The sequence below is a fragment of the Chinchilla lanigera genome, unplaced genomic scaffold (assembly GCF_000276665.1).
Source record: "Chinchilla lanigera isolate Chin_1 unplaced genomic scaffold, ChiLan1.0 scaffold00023, whole genome shotgun sequence".
Lineage (NCBI taxonomy): Eukaryota > Metazoa > Chordata > Mammalia > Rodentia > Chinchillidae > Chinchilla > Chinchilla lanigera.
In genome coordinates, this window is record NW_004955424.1 from 2,137,435 (window position 1) to 2,159,012 (window position 21,578).

A 21,578-nucleotide genomic window follows, 5' to 3' on the forward strand; every position below is an offset into this window, starting at 1 on the left:
ATACCTGCCGTACACAAACAGCTCTCAGTGACCAAACCATTTCCCTGACAAAATCAAACAAATCCAAGTTCAGGTAGTATAGACAGTCCAATAGGTTGGCTTTTTATTTATTTATTTGCTTGAGGTGGTAGGTGTTGAATCCAGGACCTTTGCACTGACCTATATCCCTAGCGCTTTATCTTTTATTTTGCAACAGGGTCTCACTAAGTCACTAAGCTGCCCAGGCTGGGTTCATGTTTGCGATCTGTCCACCTCACCCTCCCAGGGTGCTGGGCTCACAGGCGTGTGCCACCTTGAAAGGCCACAGGATTTGAATCCAATTGGTCAGTCTTTGTTCAGGGGCTGAGGCACTTAAAAGCAACAGTTCACTGCAGAATGATGTGATTTAAAACTGTATCCAGGGGACTGGGGATTAGCTTAGCGGCACAGCACCTGCCTGGCAAGCGCAAGGTCATGAGTTCAATTCCCGGTACCAGAAAAAACAAAAACAAAAACAAAAACAAAAAAAACCAAACCAAAATTAAAACTGTATCCAAGGTGGACCCCTGTAATCCCAGCAGTCTGGGAGGGTGAGGAATGCAAATTGAATCCCAGCCTGGCAATTTAGGAAGACTCTCTCAAAATAAAAAATATAGAAAGGGCTGGGGATGCAGCTGTGTGAAGGCCCTAGGTTCAATCCCCAGTATTGGAAAAAAAAAAAAGAAAAAAAAAAAAAAAAAAAAAAAGAAAAAAAGAAAAAAAGAAATGAGGTATCCAATCTATTTAACTGGCCCCCAACTCCACAACCTACTTGGACTGCCCCCAAATGCCAGTGACCGGCTGTGTCACAGTGACTCCATGAACCGGTGCCTACTTACCCGAAACTCACTAGCTAGAAAGAACCTCTCATGGGACGCCTGCTAGACTAACACCTGGACTCCCACAAAGCTTGGGTCCACCCGTGCTTTCATTTGTCTCTTGTTCTTCACCCACTGGTTGGGTGTATGTAGAGCGGCCCAGGTGGCTGGGTGAGGGAACTGTTGTCCTGTGAGGCATGCTGGCCTCTTCCCTCTGGTCCGCAATAACCCTGTGTCGGCATTCGTTCTGCTGTGCCGGGCCGACTGTCTTTTCTCCCGGAGAGCAGCCATCGTGGTGGGAGCAGACTGGCCCAGGTCAGATGGAGCCACGCGGCATCTTTCACTATACACAGGTTTCCTAGAATGGGACACCTGGCCAGACACTTAGGCATCAGGCTGAGTGCCAGGATAAAGAAGTCACACTGCACACATCTGTGACCGCCTTTCCGGGGCCCCGCAGCGCACAGCTGGAGTTTACAGTCACCCCTGAGACCTCAGGTTAGTGAAAAGCACGATGTACAAGGAAATGTGTCTGGCCAGAAAAGGGAATGAAATTCTGAATCATGCTACAACATAGGTGAGCCTTGGAAATATGACACGAAAGGAAAAGTACTGTATGTTTCTACCTGTATGGAGCATGAAGTGCGAGCTGCCGGGCTTAACCCCTAGCATCACACACAAAAGACACTGTCCACTTTTCTTTTGTTGTTTTGCTGCTGGGGATTGAACTCGGGCCCTCTTCCATGTTATGCAAGGCTACCATTGAGCTACACCCGTTCTGTCCACTATTTTTTTTTTTTTTTTTTTTGAGACAGGATCTTGCTACATAGCCCTGGCTGGCCTTGCACTTGCTGAGCTCCCGCCTCGGCCTCCCAAGTGCTAGGAGACAGGCGTGCACCGTCACACCCAGGCTGTCCACTATTTTAAATGGAAAATATTGTCACTTTAAATGAGTCAAATGCATTAACTGCACTTTAATAATAAATCTATTACCAAAACCATTAATTGCAGTTTAAGATACTTTGAAAAGCGTCACATCAAAGCTGCCCCTCACATCTTGGCAACCGTAAGACATATGAGGGCATGAAGCATACAATAAATGTCTTCTAGGTGGTGAACTGGTTTAAATTAACTGTAGATAAAGACCCTGCGATCAGCACAGCTTGGTCTGTGTATACATGAGCCTGGCAGTTGGACTGTATTTTTTTTTTTTTTTTTTACATTTCTCACCAACAGGTGGTTTGCAAACCTTAGGCCTTGGTGGCTTCATTCAAGGAAAGAACTGAAAAAACCAAAACACTCAGAGAAGGTCTTGCAACTTGCAATTTTATTTTCTTTTGTGAAAATAAACAACTGGGAGTTAAAATTGCTCCAAAAACCATAAAAACAAAATGAAGTACACACAGAAGAAGCATGTGAGGTGACAGGGGAGGGCAGAGGGTCTTGGAACTTTGGCAGATTGTGCTAGCACGGAGCCAGGTGGCGGAGCCAGAGCCCGGGGCCGGGCCCCGCTGCCACTCTGCAGCTGTGGGGTGCAGATCTCAACTGGCGGGGGAGGAACACAGACGTCACCGTGCGAGTAGCAGGCACCTTGAGTCCCTTGCAATGTGTGGGCGAGGGGGGGGGACCATTTCACAGGACCTCTTTCCCCACCCGAGCTGGAAGCTGGCAGGGTTTTGCGGCGCTGGGGACAGAAGCCAGGGCCTCCCAAAGGGCAAGGGGAGGCCGCTGGAGACAAATCAGGCCAAGATGTCTTCGCACATGGTCACAGCCTTATACTGGGCAGAGGACAAAGGCGGAAGGACCCATGGTGGTTACCACTGGACAAAAACTTGGGTCAGGACCCAGAAGACATGGAGGAATGGGTCTAGATCAAGTGGTACCAGGCTGGGGCTCTGGGCCGTGGCAACCACACAGACTGATGGGGGCAGCTGGGGCAGGTGGGGGTGGACAAGGAGCCAGGGAAGGGAGAGAGTGAGTGAGAGACTGAGAGAGAGACTGAGAGAGAGAGAGAGAGAGAGAGAGAGAGAGAGAGAGAGAGAGAGAGAGAGAGAGAGAGAGAGAGAGAGAGAGAGAGGTGTCTTCTGCCCAGGCTTGTCCACCGTAGCACACACAGGGAGAACAACACACTACTCTTCCATTCTCTTTCTTGTAAAGATTTTTTTGTCGTTTTGTTTTTTTTAAAAAAGCCTAAAATTCAGCTACTGGTTACATCTACAAAATGTAAAGTGCTGTCATTACCAGCTACTTTACAGAACAGTCCAGAGTGGTCAAATATTGACCAATAAAGTTTCCTTTTTTTTTTGTCTTCTTCTGAATCATTACTACTTGATGAGTCACGCGACAGCCTGCATGGGGTGCGGGCAGCCTAGTGGGCAGTCTTGGTGACCAAGGAAAGAGGCTGGGCCTGGAGCACGGGGAGGGCCTGGTGGGCATGGATCGTGGCTGGGAAGGCAGGGGGAGAGGTCAGCAGAGCGGCGGGCATGGACCCTAGGGGGAGTGGCCGCGACAGCAGGGGCGGCTGGCTGCCCAGCTGGCCCGGGGAGCTGGCTGCAGCCTTCGTGGACAGGAAGGCGGCTGAGTGGAGAGCCAGCTGTGCCCGGCTCTCGGGCTTGGTGGTGAGGGAGAGGGGCTGGGCTTGCTCCGAGTGGGTGGCAGCTGGGGCGGCGGGCGAGGCCAGGGCCGCAGAGGGCGTGGCGGGAGAGTCCAGCATGCTGCCATGGGAGGAGGCAGGGCTGTCGCAGGGCTTCTCAGGGGGCAGGTACTGGACGCACGGCTTCTTGCTCTTGGAGGCCAGAGCACCTAAGGGAAAAGCACAAGAAATGAGCATCTAAGACCCCTGGGAGCGGGAGGGCCCGGGCCAGTGCTGGCTGAACACACGTCCAGGCGGCTCTCTGGGTCCACGGGGTCTGCAGCCACGGAGTCAAGCAAGAGCTGAGGGAAAAAAATCATTTTCTATAAGAGACGTGCGCATCCGGGGGTTTGGCAGCCGTGGAGTGGACGGTGGGGTGAGTCACAGAATCAGCTCCCATAGAGACGGAGGAACAGCTGAACTTTGGAAACCTAGGCATGCTGATGGGAAGGATCTGAGGTCACTTCCAAGGATTCCAAACCTAGAAAAGCACACTGAAGAACACGTAGAGCGGGGGCGATGCCCAAACTGTCCAAGACTCACACCCTAGAGGGCAAATGGCTCCGTCTACCAAAGCGTCATCTTTCTTTCCTAAATCTTGTAACTTTTGGGATGTAGCCACTCAATTTGCTTTAAAACCTTGGGCTGGCGCCTGCCTGGCAAGCGCAAGGTCGTGAGTTCGATTCCCAGTACTGGAAACAAACAAACAAACAAAAAATAAAACCTTGGGCTGCCAGTGCAATCAGAGATAGTGGAACCCTGCTGGGCAGCAAGTATACACTGGGCTATGCTGTGTCTACACAGTTTGCTCATGTGTCCTCTTTCTTTTAAAAATTTTTTTCATGTGTCCTCTTGTGTAGCTGAAGACACAAGTTATGTAAGTGCAAGAAAGGAAGAAGAAAGGCAAAGAGAAATAGGAGACCAAAAGCACTGCAGAGGGTGCAAGCAGTTGTAGCCTTGTCCTGAGGACGGGACCTAAATCCTCGCCACAGTGTGAGTCTCTCTCTGCTGGGTGTGATTCTGGTGTAAAAAGACAGTACCGATGTTTCACACCAAGTGGCCCCAAACCATTTGTTTCGACCAAAGAAACATCTAGGGGAATCTGATCCTACCAGATTCATTGATAGGCGGAATGTCAGGCTAGTGGGCCGCCTGCCTGTGGGAATTATGAGGCTAATTTCAATCTTTGTTCATTCATTCATTCTTTTTTAATTTTTTTTTTTTGGGGGGGTCTTTCTGAGACAGGGTTTCGCTATGCAGTTCAGGCTGGCTTTGAGCTCACTTTGTAGGCCAGGTCACAACAATCCTCCTGCCTCAGCCTCCTGAGTGCTGGGATTACAGGCGTGCGTCACCATGCCCAGCTCATTCATTCTTTTTAAGACAGGGTCTCACTACAGAGCCCAGGCTGGCCTCGAACTCGTATCAATCCTCCTGCTTCAGCCTCCTGAGTGCTGGGATTATAGGCCTGCGCCACCACACTGAACTCATAGTCCATCTTTTGTTTAGGCATTAATTCTTGTACCTAATCCTCAAATTATAACTCAACTGAACTGAGAAGTACCTGGGTTTCAGAGAAAGTCCCAGGATCAAATCCTACCCCCACCACTTAACAAGCAGACTAACTGGGAAAAATCCCTCAATTTCTCTGAGCATTTTAATTGGTCACCTCTAAAAAGGCAACACGACCCCCAGCTGGGTAGAGTGAGGCTGCCCTGGGGAGAGGCCCGGACAGCGCACAGGCAGGTGTGGCTGCGACGGTGGGGGAGGGACACAGAGAGGACAGGGCCTGACTCACCCTCTGCCTCGGGGACTGGCTGCTGGGGCTGCGTCTGTGACAGCTGCTTTTCTCTCTTCCTCTTCTTTTTCTTACCCTAAAAGATGGCCAAAAGGAGAGGCGAATAGGGACAGATGAATACCTTGTTTTAAGAACACTAGTTTGGGGGCTGGGGATATAGCTCAGCGGTATAAGCGCCAGCCTGGCAAGTGCAAGGTCCCGAGTTCGATTCCGGGTACCCAAACAAAAACAAAAAAAAGAACACTAGCTTCACTATTAATATCCAGTCTCTTGTCAGGGGGCCGAGGATAGGGGCATGGGGCATTGCCCTGCAGCTCTGGTTACCCTAGGTGCGGGTCCTGGTTTCGGAGCCCTGAGAGGTGGAAACCTCCCTCCCCGGGGTGCTGGCCCAGGCTTCTTGCAGGCCCCAGCCTGCCCCCTCCTCCGGGCTGGCTTCCCTGCTCTCTCCCTAGCGTAGTGCTTCTGGATCTTTTCCTGAGGGGTCCTGGGTCCCTCTGAAAGTCTGTTGCAGCTGCTAATCCTCGTACCAGTAGAAAAGAAAACAAGAACTGACCTATGCAAAGCTGCTGAGTATCAGTGAGCGTATAGATAGGTGTGCCAAGCCTCCTGTGGCTTAGACACTGCTCTTTGAGTCCCTGATTAGAAGCCTGTGGCTACAGGACAACCCCCCCACCAGCCCTAAGCCATACTATCCCCACTGTTACGGAATCAAAGGTGGAGTCCAGCTCAAATGGGAAAGGAACAAATTTAAGTCTGGCCTTAGATAGCTTGTGACTTTTTTTTTTTTTGAGATAAAGTCTCTCTATGTAGTTGAGGCTAGCCTTGAATTCACTATGTAGATAAGCCTAGTCTCAAAAACTGGCAGTGATCCCCCTGCCTCAGCTTCCCAAGTGCTGGGGTTATAGATGTGTGCCACTGTGCTTGGCTCTATCTCGTGACCTTCTCAGAATTAAAATAGTTTCTTATTTCTAGAGAAACACGGCCTTCTCCCTTAAGAGTCCTCTGTGTGTCCCCTGGCCACTCACGTAGTTGTCCCGGGCTGACCAGGTTGGGTAGAGCTGGGAGTGAAGCTGCCGCTCCTTGCGGGCCAGCTCGTAGTACTTGGCCTGCTCTTCTCGGGAAAGGTTGTGCCACTGCGGGAGAGAGCGCGCGTCAGAGACGGGAAGTGGCGGGCCCAGGGGACGGGGCCCTGCAGCCGGGCCCAGGGTGCGCCTCACCTTCCTTCCCAGGATCTGGTTAATGGCCGCGCTTTCCTTCAGGGTGCACTCGGCCACCACCTTGGCCCTCATCTCCTTCATATACAACATGAAGGCGTTCAGAGGCTTCTTCACATGGGGCTTCTTCTCCTCCTCCTTCTTCACGGTGACTGGGGATTTCCTGGGAGGGCGCAGGGCGGGAGTCAGGAAGGTCTGGCAGTCACCGGGCAGCTGCCGATGCTGGGGAGGGCTGCAGACCAGCTCGGGTGCTGATCCAGCTCGCTTCAGCACTGGGGCACCTTCCACACGTAGCCCTCACCCCCTGAATCGCCTCGGTGCCATCTCTGAAAACCCCCTGACAATTTCCCGACAAAGGGGCACAGGGAGAGCTGGCGAGAGGGGTTAGGAGAAGCGGGCAAGGCCCTCTGGGCAGGGGCAGGGGCTTTCCTGCGGCCTTCCAGGCACAGCGGGCGAAGGAGGGGCTTCTGCGCCTCTCAGCTCTGCTCGGGGCCATTGTGGTCCCCGAGAGGATGCCAGGCCCTGCACGCTCACGGGTGTCAGGGCGCGGAGCAAGCCCGCGCTGTCTCGGCCTCCAGCCCCTGGGCCTCACTGAAACTTTCCTTAACATGGGGAAAGCTGCACCAAGTCTGTCAAGGGGCGGGGACACAGAAAGTGAAAGGGAACAATTCTTGGGGAGGTCAGGGCTCCTCCCAGGTGCAGGCCGGAGAGAAAAACGAACAGCAACAAATAGCAAATACCAGTCCCCTCCCACCCGTGCTTACTTACGCGCTCACTGCGGGGCTCAGGCTGGGGGGCGCCGGTTCCTGCTTGACGATGGGGGAGACGATGGCGGGGTGGGGGATCCCTGAGGTGGGCAGGCCAGGGTGGGCGGGAGCCACCATGTGAGGGGAGAAGCGGCTGGACACCAGGCTGCGGGGCAGGCGGGAAGAAACGGCAGCAGGGGACGCAGGCTGAGTGAGCGCCACCCAGCGGAGGCCAGGAGGCTCCCTGCCAGTTTGGGGGGTGGGGTGGGGGGCCACTCGCTGTCCGCTGTAGAGTCAGGTTTGAGGGACACCAGATGCTCACCTCCCCCCGGGACACCGGGCACCCCGACCTGGTGCCACAAGCAGGTAGATTGGAAAACACAAAAGGAGGTGCAGAGGTCAGAGGGCAGCGCAAATGGGGAAACAGAGCTGATGCCATGGGCTGCACAGGTTCTGTCCCCGAGGGCCACTGTCAGGTGCCACCCTTGGGACAGAATCCACCCCACTCCATCTCCCCTCCTCACACTGTGCGGGGCACCAAGCTCCCCCTATCTCTGAGGGCAAAGTGGACACTCGAATGCCTCCGTCCACAAAGCCTGCGCCCAGGGAGCGGGCGGGGCGGGCAGGGACCCAGGCTCTGAGGCCCTGGCTGCGGACGAGCAAAGGACCCTGTGCCTCCATCCAGCCCAGGGGAGGGAGCAGGGGCACGAGGCGAGCCTGGGCAGAGGGGTGGGCGGGGAGGCGAGCTCTGCGTGGCTCACTCACTGAGCACAGCAAGGCCGTGTCACAGCGAGGAGTGGCTGTCACCGCAGTTCTCAGCCCCGCCCAGACTCACCTGGACATGGAGGCGTTCATGGCCAGGGCAGGGTAAGGGCTCCGGAAGCCACCGGGAGGAATGGAGTACATGGGCTGCCCCTGCCTGTGAGGGCCAGGAGCAAGAAATCTGGTCAGGTGCTGGGACCGTTCAGGCCGGATGGAGAGGGGCAGGTGGGGAAAGCGCCGGGAAGTGGGCAGAGCAGGGCAAGCTGCCTGGGGCGGGCGCGGGGAGGCCCGAGCCCTGGGGTCAGAGGCAGAGCTCAGCACAGGAGAGAAAGGGGTAAGAGGCCTGGCAGTTTCCTTACTGTGGGACGAGCCAGCCGAGGGGGTGGGGGATTTGTCCAACGGCTCCGGGAGACAGTGGGTAATATGGTGACAGCTCAGGCGGGTGAGGGGGCCGGGGGATTCCTGCTTGCAAAGAGAGAGCCGAGTCAGACAGTTCCCTCCCCGCACTGCCTCCTGCTGCTGTGTCTCCAGGAGTCTGGAGCCCGGAGGGCTGCCTCCCCCGTCACCATCCTCGCCCTCCACCCCTGCCCACAGCTCTGCCAGCCCTCAGGGGCCTTCTCATCTTCCCAGCCACACAGCACCCATCTCTGCGGTTTGCAGTAACTTTCAGCTGCTTGTCAGACAGGAATGGGTTCCTTGTGAGAGAGGGTCAGGAAATCCCCGCCAGAGGGCCAGGATAGCCCCCGAGTCATCCGTTAACTAAAAGTCTAGAAAACTGGCCTCCTTCGTGGAGAAATGAACCCTGGGTTTCTCGTTGTTTTGTTTTTCAGCGCTGGTGATGGCTCTGGCGCACACTCTACGATGGAGCTACATACTCAGCCCCGGAACTCGAGGCGTCTCTTCCTCAGTTACCCTGTTTATTACGTGCAGTGTGTGGTGAGCGTTATTTCTCCAGAGAGAGGCTTCAAAACGCTTTGAGCCACGACAGTTCTAGGAGGCCAGTGTGAAGCCCTTAGGGCCACTGAAATTTTTTTAAAAAGCTAGCCTGGCATAGAGGCATACATCTATAATTCCAACATTTTGGGAGGCTGAGGCAAGAGGATTGAGAAGTCTGAATCCAGCCTGGGCGACTTAGTGAGACTCTGTCTCAAAATAAGTCAAACAAGGAGTTAGGGATGTAGCTCAGGGTGAAGGACCTGAGTTTGATCCCCAGTACAAAAAAACACAAACACCCTAGCTTCGCTTTCTTGCTTTTACAACTATACTTGGAAGCCTGGCTGGACCGATGACTCTGTTTGAAAGTAGAACCTAGGGCAAGCATGGGTTTTGGTTTACAGAGATACAACGGGAAGCTGGGCTACTGGAGCTCGTCTAGTTCACCCCCTTTAACCCTCACCCTATCCCCAAGGTGGGGAAGGCACAAGGTCAAGGTCACTCTGGAGGGCTGGAGGCGTGATGTGAACTCAGGTCTGCCTCCTTCAGGGCCGGCTGTGTCCCCCCAGGAAAACCTGCCCAGCTCGAGAGCAGCCGTGTGGCGGGCGACTCACCCGTCTTTGGGTCGATCTCCTGGGTGAGGTGTGTGGGAGGGGAGCCCGGGGAGAAGTGGTCGTTGCTGTAGGTGATGAGGGGCGTCAACGGGTGCATGTGATGCGGGTGCTGGACAACAGGAACTTTGTTAGACTGTAAGACACAGGGAAGGAGGACTGGGACCAGTTGCCAAGGAGACGGGAGCAGACTCAGCTGTGAGTTACCGAGGGAGCGTGTGCCAGGTATTTCCCGCGCACATCCCGTTCAGCCTCCACACCGCTCTCCGGAGACAGGAAGCAGCCCGCACAGCAGAGAAGGAAGCTGCGGGCGAGGGAAGGGATTCACCGCCTACGCACCGCCCGGATCCCTCCGTGGACACAGCTGCAGACTGTGCTGTGTGACCTCGGCCCACCTGCAAGGCCTGGCCCAGCTCTGCAAATCAGCTTCACACAAACATCTCTCAGGTCTGGCTCTGAGACCAGGGACAGAGCAGTGGGGGCTTCTCAGCAGCAGAGCTCGGACTACCAGTGACCGCCTTCAGACGGGAGGCACAGAGCGAGCGTGCTTTCAGCTCTGCTTTAGGCACCATTTACGACACGGCTGCCGACCACATCGAATGTAAGGAGGAGCATTATTTTATGTAGCTGGACGTGGAGAAGGAACACTAGCATGTTAGGCTGCACCTTGATTTCAGAGCTGGGAATGGGAAAAACCCGCGCATCCTAGAACTGGCAAACCCAATTCATTTTAAAAATTTTCATCTGATCTGATGCAACAATAAGGATCTTTATTACAAAAATAGCTACACTTTACTGAACACCCAAATTACAAACACGGCAATATGCACAATGGCTAGTCCTTCTTACAACCTGGCAAAAAAATACGATCGTCATATATATATACATATTATTTTTTTTCTTTTTTCTTTTTCTTTGAATTCACTATGTAGCCCAAGCTGGCCTTGAACTTATGGTGATCCTCCTGCCTCAGCCTCCCAAGTGCTGGCATTAAAGGCATGCACCACAATGCCTGGCTTGATTGTCCCCATTTTAGAGATGAGAAAACTGAGCTCAGAAACATTAAGCAGCTGCACCTCGGCATAGGGGTAACAAACAGCATAACTGGAATTCCTGCCTGGTACGTGGGGCTCTGAAAAGAGTTCTTTCTCTTATACTACCTGCCTCCCAAGATCCTGATCAAAGCACAACTATAGGGTCAGATTTTTTTTTAAAAAGTAATTAAGTTAGAAGTAAAAAGGTAAGTTTGAAAAAGATTCGTGAGATGAGATTTGGAGCTGGTCCCAGAGCTGGAACTCCACACAGCTGTCTTCCTGTTCGAATTTCCTAGACTCCGCAAGCCCGCCTTCCCTTCCTGATGCGCATCTGGCGCTCACACTGCAGACCCGGATGATGAGGCCGGCTTCCTCGGCCTCCCTGTGCTCTTGCTGGCCAAGCAGGTTTGGGAGACAGAGGACCCACGCTGTTCCTAACCACGACCACTAGGTGGCGCTCGAACACAACGGGCCCTGCTGGCAGAATCCCGCTTCACCTCCCGTCACCTCTTATCACGTTCGCGGGTGCGCTTGCCCCTGGCTGTGCAATGAATCCTAACATTTCCTCCACACTGTTTTCACTTGTTCCGTTACTGTGGTCGATGATGTCTCCATCCTTGAACATACTGCACAAATAAAGGTATAAACTAAGATCAGATTTCCTGGAACCCAATGCAACTAAATGAAGTGTTTGGGTTCATTGGAACCAGCTTTGCCTAAAGGTTTTTTTGTTGAACATTATAAATGCAACAGGGTTATTACCAAAGAGAACGAAGGTGATAGAAGAATTACACAGAATGACCATAACTTAAAGATAAACAAATATAAACCGCAATTATAAAAAAGGGGACTAGCTAAGGCTGGGAATGTAGCTCCGTGGCAGGGAGCTTGGCTAGCATGCGAACCCTGGGTTCAGTCCCTGATACCACAAACAACATAGAACCAAGACCCAAGCCAAAACCAAAATTAAATAGAAGCACAGAAAAAATGTAATCAGTAGTTATGTTCGAGGCAGAACTGAGTGATTTTTATTGCTTCCTTTTCAATAGTTTCAATACATTACTATTTAAAATATGTATTAAAGGGCCAGGCATGATGGTACATGCCTGTAATCCCAGCATTTGGGAGGCTGAGGCAGGAGGATTGCTAGGAGTTCAAGGTCAGCCTGGGGTATAAGGTAAGTTCAAGGCCAGCCTGAATTGCATAGTAAAACCCTGCCTCCAAAAAATAAGGAAAAGGGGCTGGGGATATAGCTCAGTGGTGTAAGCGCCTGCCCGGCAAGCGCAAAATTGTGAGTTCGATCCCCAGTACTGCAAAAAACAAAAAAAAAAAAAAAAAAAAAAAAAAAAAAAAAAAAAAGAAAAAGGAAAAGCATACTAAGAATACCACATATTTTCTAAGATGGAACCACAAACATCATAAAGCCTGTAGAAAACACAATCCCGCCATCTAACCCAGTCACTTCATTCAGACTTCTCATGCATCAGTTTTTAATTTCCACTTACTTATATCACCCATAGCCACCCAGAGCCAGGCGACAGTATCCCAATGTCCTGGTGGCCCCTGTGTGCTTCAGTTTGGCCTCTCAGAAGCTGGCAAACAGCACTGAATGGGTGGGGATGTGACTTACTTTGGATATCTAGGTAGTCAGGTAAAGGCGCCATGACTATTGACCGCCCAGCAGGTGGCGTTCTTGTCCAGAAAGTAAGCACTGAGGGAAAGGCGGGAAGCAGACGTGGTATTCAAGACTGCTGAGACCGGACTGCTCTCTTGAGGGGACTGGAGGGACAGTTCTTTTAGGAGACTGCTGTCCCAGTGAAAGTTCCTGCCAGCTCCAGGCTGGCCAGGTGTGATGGTGTATACCGGTAATACCAGCACTCAGGACGCTGAGGCAGGAGGGTTGCAAACTTGAGGCCAGCGTGGGTTGCATGGGGAGATCTTGTCTCAAAAAAACAAAAACCCAGATCAACCAAATCCAAAGTTCCTGCTTTTTTCCTCCGCTACCCTAAGGGACAAGATGCCCACAGCATAAGCTCAGGCCAAGGATCTGGAATACACACCCCCAGGGGCAACCCCAGAGCAACATTACAAGCAAAGCCCGCCCAGATGGACGGGTCCCAGGAAGAGCACCTCCACGCCATCCTGGGCCTAAATCCTTCCGAAAGCCACCGGGACCTAACTCATTCGTAGGAGCTGTCCCTCGTCTCTCCCAGTCTGTCCAAGACGCAGCGCTTCGGCTCCCGGGGAGGCGACGTGGCGCCTCTCGAGCTCCAGAGCTTCCTGTTAAGCCACGACCAGTCGCACCCCCAAATGTCCGGGGTCCCCGCTCCAGCTGCGGCTCGCAGGAGCTTTAGGAGCCCCCAGACCCAGGTGCTCACCAGCTCCGCTTCTTCAGCCCACTTGGAGAGCTCAGAGGTGCATGGGGACAGCTCAGGGGGCGCCGGCCTCCGGCGGTGCGTTGAAGACCTCCGTGCCGTCCACAACCAGCTGCTCGGGAGGCGGGCAGCCTTCTCTCTGGGGATCTGCGCGGTGTGTGGGACAATGCTAAGGACAGGCCTTGAGGGAAAAGGAGACTGAACTTGTTCCTAAGGCACCACGCAGTCCCCACGCTGCGAGCTGGAGGGCAGCGGACTGGAGGTGGGGTTGGGGGGCGGCCCCCAGGGCTGCAGGGCGCCCCAGGCTTGCATCTGCCCCCGGGAATCAGCTCGGAGCGGGCTCCCGCGCTCCCCTCTGCCGTTGTTTTTGCTTGTGCTCTTAGCAAATTTTCAACCTCACGGCTGTTGCAGGAATCTGTCGAAGCTACGTGCGCACTTCCCCAGGGTTATTTCATCAGGACTTGAAAGTAACCCACAACCTACCCAGCTGGGCTCCGGTAGAGCGAGGTGCGCTGCGCTGTGCTGTGCTGGACTGCGCCCGGCGGGCCAAGTCCCTACCCCGATCCCCCGCGAGGGGTGGCCGATTTTTCTCAGGCACACTTCACGTCCCACACAGCAAACGTAGGTTTCTTCCTAAATGTTCTTAGGGCAAAACATGGCTATGATAGCGTTCGCTTTCTTCTCTCCCCCGCCCCGTCTGTACCTCAGCAGGACGTGCTACGCCTGCACTCATTTTTTGCAGCTGTTTTTTAATTTTTTATTTTAAAGAAAAAGAAACAAAAGCAAAATTCCAAAACAATGATAGGAAGGTACCAATGGTTAATACATTGTATATTGTTACCTTTGGTTACTCAGAGTATGAGATATCAGCATTTAATTGTCCAGATAATACTAGCACAAATCTATCTGTTCAAATGAACTGAGAGAAATTAGTAGTATAACTTTTTCAACTATCTTTGGTATATATATTTTCCTTCTGCTTTTCCCTTCCGTCTTTTTTTCCATTCCCCTAAACCAGTTTCGCTTTCCCAGTATCTACTGTACATTTTGGATCACATTTACTCGTTTAGCTTCTCACACTAGGGAGACAATACAATGTTTACACGCGTGTCTGGTTTATTCCACTTATGGGTATGGTCTCAAGTTGTATCCTTTTACCTATAAGTCTCCACTTTATCCTTCTTTATGGCTGAGTAATACTCCATTATATAAAAAGACTACATCTTTTTTATGTTTTTCAGTTGATAGACATTTGGGTTTTTTCTAGATCTAGCTATTACAAATTGTGCTGCTACAACATGGGTGCACATATATCGCTGTGGTACGATGTTTTAATTCTTCTGGGAAGATACTCAGAATGGGAATAGCTGGGTCAAATGGAACCTCCAATCCTAGTTTTTTGAGGACTCTTCACACTGATTTCCACAGTGGCTGTACCAGTCTACACTCCCACCAACAGTGGAGAAGGGTTTCTTTTTGCCCACAGTCTCACCAGCACATTTGTTATTGGTTGATTTCTTGATAATAGCCATTCTTTCCGGGGTGAGATGGAATCTCAGTGTTGCTTTAATTCGTATCTCTTGAATGATGAGTGATGCTGAACATTTTTTCATATATTTATTTGCTGTTTGTATTTCTCCATCTGAGAAGTGTCTATTCATCTGTGATGCTCATTTTTGGACTGGGTCTTTAAATTTGTGAGGTCTGATTTCTTAGAATTGTTATACATTCTCAACAGTAAACCTTCCTCTGAGGAACATCCCCTGCAAACATTTTTTTCCCACACTGTGGGTTGTCTCTTTACTCTGTTGGTGGTTTCTCTTGCTGTGCAAAAGCTTTTTAATAAGATGAGATCCCAGTTGTTGATTCTTTGTGATAGTTCCTGTACCATCAGAGCTTTATTGATAAAGGCTTTGCCTATACCAATGTCTTCAAGAGTTTTACCTTTTTTTTTTTTTTTTTTAGTTTTACAGATTTGATCTTCCAGCAGCTTTAACGTTTCTGTCTTGATCCATTTTGAATGTAGTTTAGTGCATGGTGAAAAATATGGGGCCAATTTTAATCTTCTACATGTGCAGAGCCAGTTTTTCCAGCACCATTTATTACAGAGGTTTTCTTCCAGTGTATCTGTTTGGACCCTTGGTCATATATAAAGTGGCCAAATATGTCTGGAGTTGTTTCTGCATCTTCTAATCTGTTCCATTGATTTATGGGTCTGTTCCTTGCCGGTACCATGCTGATTTTATTACAGTAGCTTTATAGTATAATTTCAAGTCAGGGATTGTGATCCCCCCCTGCCTTGCCTTTGTTGCCCAGAATTGCTTTTGCAATTCTGGTCTCTTCTGGTTCCAAATGAATTTTAGGATTGTTTTCTCTAATTCTGTGAGATATGCTGTTGGAATTTTGATGGGGATTGCATTAAATCTGTATAGGAGTTTTGTAAGTATGGTCATTTTCACTACATTGGTTCTTTCTACCCAAGAACAGGGGGTGTCTTTCCATTTTCTGGCATCTGCTTCGATCTCTCTGTACCCATTTTGTAGACCGCACATCTCGCTCACTGTTTAAGCTCCTGTGATAGAGAACAACTTGTTTGTGCAGCGGGGCAGTGGCGGTGGTGTTAACGGGGATTGAAGCCAGACCCTGGCACATCCTGAGCCGCTTTCATTTTTTATTGTGTTGTGCTTGCTTTGGCAGCACATATATATTTTGTGAGTCAGGGTTTCACTAAGTTGTCCAGGTTGGGCTTGTTTTTTTTTTGTTGTTGTTGTTTATTTTTTGAGACAGGGTCTTGCTCTGTAGCCTGGTCTGGCCTCAAACTCTGGGCCATCTTCCTGCCTCAGCCTCCCAAGTGCTGGGATTACAGGTGTGCGTCACCATGCCTAGTTTAAAGCTCTTCTTTAAACCAATTCCAGGCAAGGGTGTACACTAACAGGTCTAAGAGTGGGTTCTTAGCTCCAGGAAGGGCGTGTACTGTGATGCTATGAGCAATGAAAGCTGCAAAGATAAGGGAAGAATCTTTCAGGGAGAGCAAGGCCCGGAAAGGGAATGCGCCTTGGAGCACTGGTGTGTTTTGGAGGGTTTTGCAGGTTGCACTTTGGATTGTTTTCCAGCAGGAAGGGTGTCGAGCAAAGAATCCTAGAATTACCTTTATTTTTTCCCTTGGGACTAGACTCTTCATTTTATGGTTACTTGAAGGAAAGTATTTTGAAACCTTTGTAATTCAAACTGTTGCCAGGATGTGTCTGGGTAAATGTTAATTTTCACTTAGTTTTGCAAATTCAAGGTTGCTCATTTGATTCATTAATTCACATTTTTTGTTTCTCTTTAAAAAAATTTTTTTTATTAGTACTGCACATGTCTGCAGATCGTAATATTTACATTTCCTTGTATGGAGCTGGTACATGGACATAGATAAGGGCGCAAAAGAATCGGACGAAGTGGAAATGAAAGACCTACTGTGAGTTGGATGGGAACGTGAGATGTTAATGTTTCTTGAATTTTGCTAACGGTACTGTGCTTATTTAAGTGAATGTTTTTGTGCCTAGGAAATACAACCAAAGTATCTAAGGGTTACAATGTCTCTAACTTATTCTCAACTTCTCAGGAAAGAAATAAAACATCTGTCTATAAGTAAATATACATTCATCTGACAGTTTAAAATTATAAACCTAAATTAGGCTTTTTTTTTAATGATAAGAGTCTTATTATGTATTTCAGGCTGGCCTCAAACTTGCCTTGATCCTCCTGCCTCAGCCTCCTGAGTGCTAGAATTACATGCATGTGCCACTATGCCCTGCTCACAAGCTTTGGTTTGACAGCTCCTCTACCCGACCCTAATGAGATGCTGATGCCTGCTCAAGAGATCATTGCCTGACAGAGAAAGGAGTGAGAGGCTCTTAGTGTCTAAATACTCAGCAGGGACTTTCTAATCCTGAGAAGATGACAGGCAAGAGAAAAATTCTAATCTTGCTCCTGCTAAAAATGCTAAAATGTAACAGACAATAATTGGACACAATGGGATTGCATGCACTTGCAACAAAAATCCTGCTCAGAATGTGTTCTGCAAAGGATTATAAATGCTAAATACGAATAAGTCAAGGTGCAGCCACATATACAAGCTTTTGTTATTTATTTATAATCCTTCCTCCCGTGGCCCACTGATACTAGGTTTGTCCTCAGGCTGTGCAGTGACCAGTGGCCCATGAGTAGATAAGAAGGCAGATAACAAGTGAGAGCAGCCCTAACTATACTTTCTTTCTTGTGTGTCTGCATTGTGCTGTAAGAAATGCCTGTTCAGGGAGCCCATAGACCTGGAACGGGAGCCACAGAAAACCTGAACCTCACCCTTAACCTACAGTGGCCACTCAAGCCGACTCACAGATCTGTGCATTGAAAAGAAGTGCTTGTTGCTTTAACCCATGGAGATGTTTGTTACACAGCAACGGTCAGGGAAATAGCTAACACAAAAATAAAGCCTGCAAAAATATTTTTTGGGGAAATAGACAAAAGTATAAAACCACATCCAAAATTTGCCACCTAGGATTAATTAAAACACAATTTTTCTTTTTCTTTCTTTTTTTTTTTTTTTCTTATTTTGGCTGTAGTACTGAGGATGGAATCCAGGGCTTTTACACTGAACTATGTCCAGCCTTTTTTGTTTTGACACAGTGTCACTAAATCATTAAGCTGCCCAGGCTGGGCTTGAACGTGCAATCTATGCCCCCTCCCGCCTCAGCCTCCCAGAGTGCTGGGATTATAGGTCTGCACCACCAAGCGCAGCTTGTTCTTTTCTTCCTCAAATATCATAGAAAGCTGAATCTGCTTATAACACTGCACCCGTCCTATTTTTCTCCTCCTTCCCAAAGCAGCCATCATTTAAAAATTTCATTCTCAGCACGTCTCCACGCGCACACATACACATTTTACAAACATTTGAATGAAGAAAGTTAGACTGACAATGCTGAACACGGTGAGGGCGCGGGACAACAGGAACTTTCATGCACCTTTGGTAGCAACGTGAAATGGTACGACCACTTTGGAAAACAGTTTGGCAGCTTCTTAGAAAGCAACCCCACTCTTAGCCAGGTGGCATGATCCCAGCACTCCAAGAGGATCACAAATTTGAGCCCAGCCTGGGCAACTAAGTGAGACCCTGTGTGGAAACAAAAAATAAAACGGTCTGCGAATGTAACTCAGTGCAAAGACCCCAGGTGCAATCTCATTCTGAAAAAATAAAAAAAGTAAATAAAAGCAGCCTGGTGTGGTAGCGCACACCTGCAATCCCAGCACTCAGGAGGTTGAGGCAGGAGGATCACCATGAGTTTGAAGCCAGCCTAGGCCACACAGGGAGGCCCTGTCTCAAAAAAACAAATATATAAAGCAATTCCATTCTTAGATATTTGCCCAAGAGAAATAGAAATGTATTCTCTTTTGTTTGTTTGTCTTTTTGAGACAGAGTCTCACTATGCAGTTCAGGCTAGCCTTGAGCTCACTTTGAAGCCTAGGCTGGTCTTGAACTTGCAACAATCCTCCTGCCTCAGCCTCCTGCGTGCTGGGATTACAGGTGTGCGCCACCACGCCCGGCTTAGAAATGTATTTTCACACAAAACCCTGTATGTGCGCATACTTATGTGTTACATGGACATGCTTACATAATTTTATGGAAATGCATGTACAGTACTTATTCATGATCTCCTGGGGCTGGAAATGACTCAGAGGTCCTCCCACTGGTCAGCAGGTGGGTAATAGCCACACTACATCTGTACACTGGGATCCTAGTCAGCCACAGGCGGAGCAAGCTGCTGACACAGGACAGCGCAGTGGGCCTCAGCAGGTACCACTCTGGCCGAGGGAAGAGAGAGAGCAAAGGCAGGAGGCTGAGAGCCCTCCCGGTGCCACAGGACAGGCCGGCAGCTACGGCTGCTGCAGACGTGTGTGTGCTGTCCGTCTGGAGAAAAGCACCACCAGAGTGAGATGGCTGAGCAGGGAGTGCTGCTGCCCGCGGCCCTGGGGACAAGACGGCCAGCCTGAGGGCTGGGAAGTCATCGAAGAACCACAGGCTGCCTCTTGAGCCTTAAAATCCGAGGGGCTGCGTCCCCCCAACCTCCCTTTCACGCAGGCAGGTCGCACGCTCTGCCCCCCTCCAGCCTGTGAGCCTCCCCTGTGGATTTGCAACTTGTATCTCCAAAACGGGAGCTGGTTCCTTAAAGTAAATCAGCCTGCCTGGGCCTCTCTCTTCCTACGCACACACGCACACCTGTGCACACGCACACGGGCACTCCTAACACGGAACTCTGCCGTGCAGTCTGATGGCAGTGCACACACGACTGAACAAGTTTGTCAAAACGCACAGAACTATATACACGGGTGACCGTCACTTTATATTTGTAAGTAGCAGAAAAAGTACACAGGACGTCAATTTCAACTCACAAACTCTAAACCATCCATTGCCGCTGGTCTTAAAAAAATGTTTAAATAGACTGGTGGTGTAGCTCAGGGGTAGAACTTGCTGAACAAGTGTAAGGCCCTGAGTTCGATTCCCAGTGCACCAAACAGTCGAAGTAAAATGCAGCCAGGAAGAAAGTGGGAAGTGTTTCGAAGCTGACGGATGTTCCTGCCTTGCACCCATCTGGACTGGCTCCACGCCTTTGTCTACCCAGCTCCTTACTGCCTGCGTCCGTCCCCTCTTTGGATTCTGGCTGCTCAGCCTAAGAGCTAAAATTGATATTAAAAACAGGGGCTGGGGATTTAGCTCAGCGGCACAGCACCTGCCTGGCAAGAGCAAGGACGTGAGTTCGATTCCCGGTACCGGAAAAAAAACACAAATAAATAAATAAAACATATAACATGCCAGGCACGATGGCACACACCTATTATTCCAGCTACTAGGAAGGCTGAGGCAGGAGGACAGGGTGGTAAGTTTGAGGCCAGCCTGGGCAACGGTCTTGAATAGAAAGGGGGTCTTGCGGGGAGCTTGGTGGTAGAACACTTGCCTCTAGCATGCTGCAGTCTCCGCTTGTGAAAGAAACAAACTGGCAGAAACGAAATAAAGCCAACCTGAAAATCTGACCATGTTCTAAAACACTGGATTAAATCCTTTTCAGTTTTCAGAGAACTGCAGCCATTTCTAAAAATCCAGCAACACTGGACCCATTTGGCCCACGATTCAGTAGAGCTTAAGCATCTACGTAGCAAGGGAGCTTTAGGTCATCACAGCAAAATCAAGTTACAGGAAAGCACAGGAAGGCTCACTAGATGGAAACGCAATGTAACAGAGCGCATGTGGGAGGGGAGGCCTCAGGTCTTCTGCTCTGACCTTTGTCATTTTCCCAAGTGTTCCACACCGTGCACACATACTTTTATTATTGCTAACAAAACTTTTAATTAAAAAATTCTGAATGAGAAGAAGGAAATGGGCCTGGGGTAAAGAAGGGTATAGAAGGGCTATTGACCTTAAAAAAAAAAAAAAAATAGGTCATTTATTCTTTTGTTCATTCAAGAATTTCTCCTTGAGTGTGATGACAGATGCAGGGTAAATGAATGTGAACAAAACTGATGTGATTTTATCTTCCCCTTAGTTATCTGAAAGTGGGTGTGCTTGTTCTGCACAGCTGGGCACGGTGCTCGGGGATGGCGGGCAGGGGCCAGGCACATGGGACTACCGTCTGGGTAGTCTGGGTAGGAGTCTCAATATTATGCAATAATATTATGCATTATTCCGATACTGCAAATTTGAAATATTGTGGCTGGATTTTTGGAGCTTGCTTTAAAGGCGTCAACAGGAGTGCGAATACTCCATTGTGCCCTCTCCTGGCCCAGTCAGTACTTGTTTATACGCACTCGTAAAACATTTTACGTCTTTGGGCCGGGGATATACCTCAGTGGTACAGCGCCTGCCCGGCAAGCACAAGGTCCTGAATTTTCATTCCTGGTACCAAAAAAACCCACATTTTACTCCTGGTTTGAAAATAAACTTTCATAATACACAGCATTGTAGTTTCTCTAATTAAAAAAGCCAGGGCCCAATCTTTTATGGCGACTTTGTAAAAGCCTTCAAGTCGTGTTTACACCTCCAGCTCTGAGGGAAACTTTAGCTCCTCTTTCTACTTTGCAGATGCTTTGCATTTAGAGGAACGATTCTCAACTCTGGCTGCCCCTTAGGTTTCCCTGGGGAGCTTAAAATACTGCGATACCAGCCCCACCCCAGCCCAATTAAATCATATCCTTGGGGGATTAGACGCTAAATTCTATGGGCTCATTATCACTATTACCTTCGCAATCTGTCTATTTGTTCTGGCACCTAATTCGGGCTCTCATTACCTCTTAGTTTTGCTAATTAAACAGGCTTTTAATTGTTCCTTCCCTTTCTAATTTCTTCATAATAGCAGCGGCAGCCACGGTCCTGCTGGTGACGCAGTACTGAAGCGGCAGTGTAAGCAAACAGTCAGTGAAGACGAACTTTGTGCTGGGCACAATGCTAAGCTCATTACCACGCCATTACCGCCCACCGGCTCCTTTCTACAGAGCTGTAAGATCAGCCTTCCACTAGTCCCCATGTGTGCGTAGATGTAGTTAGCAGTACTGGGGATTGAACCCAGGGCACTTGCACTGAGCTACACTCCCAGGCCCTTTTTTTTT

At 49.7% G+C, this 21,578-nt stretch overlaps 1 protein-coding gene across 1 annotated transcript in view; it reads right to left on the bottom strand.

Annotated features, from left to right (window-relative positions):
- Positions 1-2,141: 2,141 nt before the first annotated feature.
- The window catches only part of Tcf7l1 (transcription factor 7-like 1 (T-cell specific, HMG-box)), a gene marked incomplete at its 5' end in the record, with an annotated part of 146,608 nt that continues 127,171 nt past the window's right edge, over positions 2,142-21,578 (bottom strand). The window contains 8 exon segments of the mRNA XM_013514629.1: positions 2,142-3,638; positions 5,264-5,339; positions 6,289-6,396; positions 6,481-6,640; positions 7,246-7,389; positions 8,059-8,142; positions 8,345-8,447; positions 9,533-9,665. Of these exon segments, the coding sequence (XP_013370083.1) occupies positions 3,205-3,638; positions 5,264-5,339; positions 6,289-6,396; positions 6,481-6,640; positions 7,246-7,389; positions 8,059-8,142; positions 8,345-8,447; positions 9,533-9,665 (1,242 nt within the window).